We start from the raw sequence: 5,803 nt of genomic DNA, 5'->3' as shown, positions 1-5,803 counted from the left end.
CTGTTTTGACAATATTCATTGCCGAAAACACTCTTTCAACGGTTGCAGTAGCAACTGGAAGAAGTAAGGCTAGCTCAATCATCCGATAAACCAAAGGAAACACACGGTTCTTCATTGTTTCAATCATTTTCTTTGCAAGAGCTCCCAAATCTGAAATGCCTTCAAACCGTTCATCTGATCTGACGTCATCAATATATGTTTCAAGCTCTTGTTCAACCAACATACGCTCATTCCAAGAAAAACCATCCTCATAAAAATGAGCCAGACGCACTAACTTCTATGCATCAAATCTAGAGAACGAGTTCCTAGGATCAAGGCATGACATATTAATCAACAAATCTGTAGTTGTTTCAGAGAAACGACTATCCATCTCATGTAGAATAATATCGATAACCTACAATTTAAAAATCAAACAACAAAAGTAAAAATTAATAAATATGCTACTGTTTAAAAGAATTTAATTGACGGTAAACAAAAAAAGAATTATGAAATTACCTCACAAAAGATTTCAACATGGTAGTAGTGATAAAAATTAACATTTTTTCCATCTCTCTTCAAACGACTACGGCTGTTGATGTTATCTGTCATATTAATTATTTCAATGGAACGAGTGTTACAAAACTTCTTCACATCCTCAAGTAAAATATCCCATCCAGAATCTCTCAACTTTTGCAATTTGCATTTCACATTATTGATCAAACGCATCGCATTCACAATATTTTGATCTTTCTCTTGTAGAACGGTTGACAAATGATTTGTGATTGCCAATATACGTTTCATCAATAGTAAAATAAACACAAATTCATACCTCTCCATTCTTTCAACCAAAGTTCTACTTAAACCCTTAGAAGAACGATCACCATCATCAATCAAATTTTGAAGAACCTCTATAACAGATGGCCACATTTGTTCAATACGACATAAAGTTGAATGATGAGACCCCCATCGTGTATCTCCAGGTCTAGCTAGACTAGTTTCTTGGTTTAGTCCTCTACCAGAACTAATCTCTCCTCTTTCAAGAAGTTTAACTTTTCTGTCATGTTCAAGTTGTTGAAGTTTGTCGACCCTTTTGCAAGATGATGCAGATGTATTCACAATTGAACCAACAATCCACATGAAATCACAAACATATTGATTTGCTTGAGCAACAGCTACAACCACTAGTTGGAGTTGATGAGCAAAACAATGAACATACAATGCATACGGATTTTCTTTCATTATCAGTGACTTTAATCCATTAAATTCTCCAGACATATTTGAAGCACCATCATATCCTTGACCCCTCAATCTCGCCACTGACAAACCATACTTAGCAAATAAAGAGTCGATTGCCTCCTTCAAACAAGCAGCTGTAGTTGTTGCAACATGAACTACAGTCATAAATCGTTCAATCACCTCTCCATATTTGTTCACATATCTAATAACAACTGCCATTTGCTCTTTCACTGAACAGTCACGAGCCTCATCAAGTAGTAAAGTGAACCACCTATCTCCAAGATCATCTAGAATAGCATTTGTGGTCTCAACTGCACAAGCATTCACCAATTGCTTCTGAATTTTTGGGGCAATCATTTGATTATTTCCAGGTGCATTTATTCCAACAACCGCCGCAACTTCTAGACACTCCGATCTATACCATTTGAGCAATTCTAAAAAATTTCCTCTATTGGATGATGTCGAAGACTCATCATGCCCCCGAAAAGGTAATCCTTGTAACAACAAAAATCGAATTACTTTTAAAATGGAAGTCAAGCGTTTGTGATAAGCAACTTCAAGCTCATGTTTCCCTGATGAAAATGAATACTCCACACTTTGTCTTTGATTCTTGAAACCTTCAAATTGTATTCTTGCCTCATTGTGCGCACTACCAACTCCACCTACATGCTCATTGAATTTTTCAATTGCTTTTTTCCAATTTATGAAACCAGATCTTGTAAACACATCATCTCCTCCAAACCCTATATTACTAGGTCTAAAAAGATAACACCAGAAACAAAAGGCTGCATCCTTTGAAACACTATACTCCAACCAATCAAGGTCTTTAAACCAAATCTCTCTGAAACATCTATTGTCTTTACCCATTTTTTTTCTTGGAAAATTATGGCCTCGAGGTTGACAAGGGCCCATAGCAACATATTCTTTTCGAATACGATCTCTAGCACCAACATCATACTCTTCAATCAATTTTCGTAAACCAGGATCAACAATAATTTCTACTTCACTACTCAGATTTTCAATATTTTCAAATAAAATTTGCGGAGGAGGAGGTGGTGGTAGTTGTGGTGCAGGAGTAGATTTTTCATCCGGAACACTAGACGATTCAATTGAACTCCTAGGCCTCTTTGCAAAATATTTCAACATTTTCTACAAATTATAATGTATGGGAAAAATTATCAATATAAAGTGATGTGAACAATTTAACAATAACACAATTAAATTATTTAATATCATTCGACACAATTCTTTTAAAAAATAAAATTAATTTAACATAAATTATCAATATTCACAAATTACAATTAACTAACAACTAATAAAAAAACTAATTACATATTTAGAGTTTATACAAAAACTAAATTACAAATTATCCAACCATTAAATATACAAAATCTAAATTTTTAATTATCCAATAATCAAATATAAAAAACAACTAAACATTTAAACAATCAAAATTTTAACTTGTTAATTGTATCATACATTGTAATCAAGAAACAATCAAACAATTATTAATAACATAAAATAAAATCTACTTACCTGAATGAAGGCTGAAGGCGTTTGGACTTTGGCGCAAGTAAGAAGATGGATCTGGAAGGGTTCCTCTTTTGTCGGCACTCGGCAGAGAGAAAAAGGCGCAAGAAGATGGATCTGGAAAGGTTCCTCCTTTGATCAGCACTCGGCGGAGAGAAAAAAAGCTTTGGGCGCAAGGCTTTCAGTTTCAACTTTGCCACTTTGGTCGGCGCTCGGCGGAGAGAAAAAACAAAGGGCAAATCGCAAATCACAAGGTTCTGTGAGAGATAAATAAAAACATCAAAAATATAAAAAATAAATTAAGGAAACGTGTCAACATGACAACATGCTTCACAATTAACAAAACGGAGGAGAGAAATAAAAATATTAAAAAAAAAACCTTTATATATGGAATTATGGAAACGTGTCAACGTGGACGTGGACCACGTGGTTCACAATTAAAAAAAAATGAACCGGCTTCGACTCTTCGTTTTCTTCGCTAATCGCTCGATGGTCGACGCTCGTGTTTTTTCTCCGGCTGGCGGCTGCTGCGGCCTGCTTGTGAAGAGTTTCTTACCTCCCCTGCTCCCCAATTTTTTTTTTTGCTCCGCAGGCAAGGGGGGGGGGGGCGACCGCCGACGCCGCCCCCCCGGTACATCCGCCCCTGAATACACATACATCACCAAATCATAATGCTTTTTCCGAAATAAGCACTTTCTTCTCAATTTTGCTAATATCCTTTGTTTCATGCATCAAAATAAAAAAACAAACAGTATCATTGATTACAAGAAAGAAATTACTATATATGAATACAAAAATTAATACCTACTCCGACATTGATTTTCATTTTATCTCACAAATCTGGTTTGAAACAAATTAACAGTATTAATAAAAAATAAAAAAATGTTCACAATCAAATAGTTAATGTTTACAAATACTAATTATGAGATAAATAATATCCATATAAGAAGATCCATCACCACGATCATCGTCGTCGCCATCATCGCTATCGCCACCATTGTCGTCGCCACCATTATCATCGAAATCGGAAGGAATATGATTTTGAGCGGAACTTAACTAAAGATGTCTCATAATAAAATCTTGTTGTTAGCACATAGCTCTAATTTCTTTATCTCTAGCTCTAATTTCTTTATCTCTAGCTCTCCTTTCTTCATCTTTTTGTAATATTATGCTCTTCAAATGTGAAACCTTTTCGGTTAAGGTATTGATTTGAGTCATGACTGCTGTTGGGGTGAAAAAAGATTTACGAAAAATTCTATGATTTTTGCTTAAAGAACTTATTTCCAATATCCTTCCCCTTTTCTATCTCCCACTAACCTCCAGCTATAAATCTAAATTATTACAGACAGATGACTCAATTTCCTCACAAGCACATGAACTCTTCTGTGTTATCTCAAGCTCATCATATTTTTCTTGTATTGTAATGACAAAATTAAAATAAATTTATTGTAACAATAATTTAGAAATGTATATATTTTTAATTACTCTAAACCTTTATTGATTTAGCTCTAGTCTTGCTCCAAGACTTGTCTTTTTTAATAAAAGTTTTGGTGAAAGTTTTTAATAAAAGAAGGTTCCTTCCCCATATCTTTGGTAAAATAAAAGGATTAGAAATAATGAAATAGTCATGATTAAAAAATTGTTGGGAGAGTTAAAAATTTACCATTATGTGTCTATGCTCATCAATATTAATTAAATCTCCACATATGCCCCAGATGAGTCTCCAGAATTATAAGATTGATTTAATCTATTCTGTTGACTCCGTTGTTTGCTTTCGTTGGTTGCCCAAAAACTATTGATCTTAGTCTAATTATCCTCTGTGATACAAAGTAACTTTTTCACCTTTTTTTAGCATGATTCAGAGTATGGCGAATGTGATCGCCACATTTTTTTTCTTGAAAATCTTCTTAATTTCCAATTCATAGATAGGATCCCAATTATATGTCCGCTGAATAGAAAATAAAACAATTGAGTATATATATTTAATTTTATTTTAGATCTAAAATGAATCATTTATACCTTAAACTCGCTCCACCGTAACTATTTTGTTGATAATGGAGTGCTTGAATAAAACATTGAATCCGCCATCTAATGATTATTCACAATTCAATTAATTTCATGAATAATACTTACTGAATTGTCGAACCTAGGGATGTAAACGTGCCGAATCGAGCCAAACAGTATTAGGCTCGAGCTCGACTCATTTAAGTTATATTCGGACTCGAGCTCGGCTCGAGCTCGAATCGAGCTTTTATCACAAAGCTTGAGCTCGGCTCGTTTTAGAATTATCAAGCTCGCGAACAGTTTGAGCTTGACTCGTTATTAGCTCGATTATCAAAGTTAACGAGCCTAACTCGTTAAGCGAGCTCGGGCTTATTTTCGGGCTCATTTAGAGCTCGTTTTTGGCTCGTTTTAGAGCTCATTTTTTGACTCATTTTAAAGCTCATTTTAAGGCTCGTTTTAGAGTTCAATTTTTTTTGCTCATTTTAGAGCTCGTTTTTGGCTCGGTTTAAGGTTCGTTTTAAGGCTCATTTTTTTGGCTCGCGAGCCTATAAACGAACATGTTTGCGAGCTCACAAGCCGAATATCCTTAGGCTCGAGCTCGGCTCGATAAAACTGTCGAGCTCGAAATCAAGCTCGAGCTCGGCTCGATAAGATTAACGAACGAACTCGAACGAGCTTTTTACCGAATCGAGCTCCGAATAGCTCGTGAACCGTTTGGTTCATTTACATCCCTAGTCGAACCTATGGTGAATAGTGACTATTAAATACAATAGTAACAAGAAAAGTCTAAAAATAGAAGATAGGGGTGACCATATTTTTAATATCCCTAAGTTTGCAATTATAATTGACCATATCTTATAACTAGCACAATTCAATCCAATACAATGGTTCAATAGTCCAATTATTTAATATATTAAACACATGAAGAGTATCATTGGATGCTAATTAAAGATTGTTTAAAGTTTTTTTTATAAATGAGAGAATAAATAATGATGATGCACTAATCTAAAGGCCTAGTTGAAAAAAAGGTAGCACATCAAAACAGTCTTAGAGC

At 34.6% G+C, this 5,803-nt stretch overlaps 1 protein-coding gene across 1 annotated transcript; it reads right to left on the bottom strand.

Annotated features, from left to right (window-relative positions):
- Window positions 1–277: 277 nt before the first annotated feature.
- LOC122011237 (zinc finger MYM-type protein 1-like) lies at window positions 278–1,856 on the bottom strand. Its single transcript, XM_042567634.1, has 3 exons — window positions 1,805–1,856; window positions 538–1,709; window positions 278–394 (listed from the first exon to the last, which is right to left on the bottom strand). The coding sequence occupies exons 1-3, from the start codon at window positions 1,854–1,856 to the stop codon at window positions 278–280; spliced, it is 1,341 nt and encodes a 446-aa protein (XP_042423568.1).
- Window positions 1,857–5,803: the final 3,947 nt, after the last annotated feature.

This window comes from Zingiber officinale, chromosome 8A (assembly GCF_018446385.1).
Source record: "Zingiber officinale cultivar Zhangliang chromosome 8A, Zo_v1.1, whole genome shotgun sequence".
Taxonomy (NCBI): Eukaryota; Viridiplantae; Streptophyta; class Magnoliopsida; order Zingiberales; family Zingiberaceae; genus Zingiber; species Zingiber officinale.
This window is presented reverse-complemented; position numbering and strand designations above follow the sequence as displayed.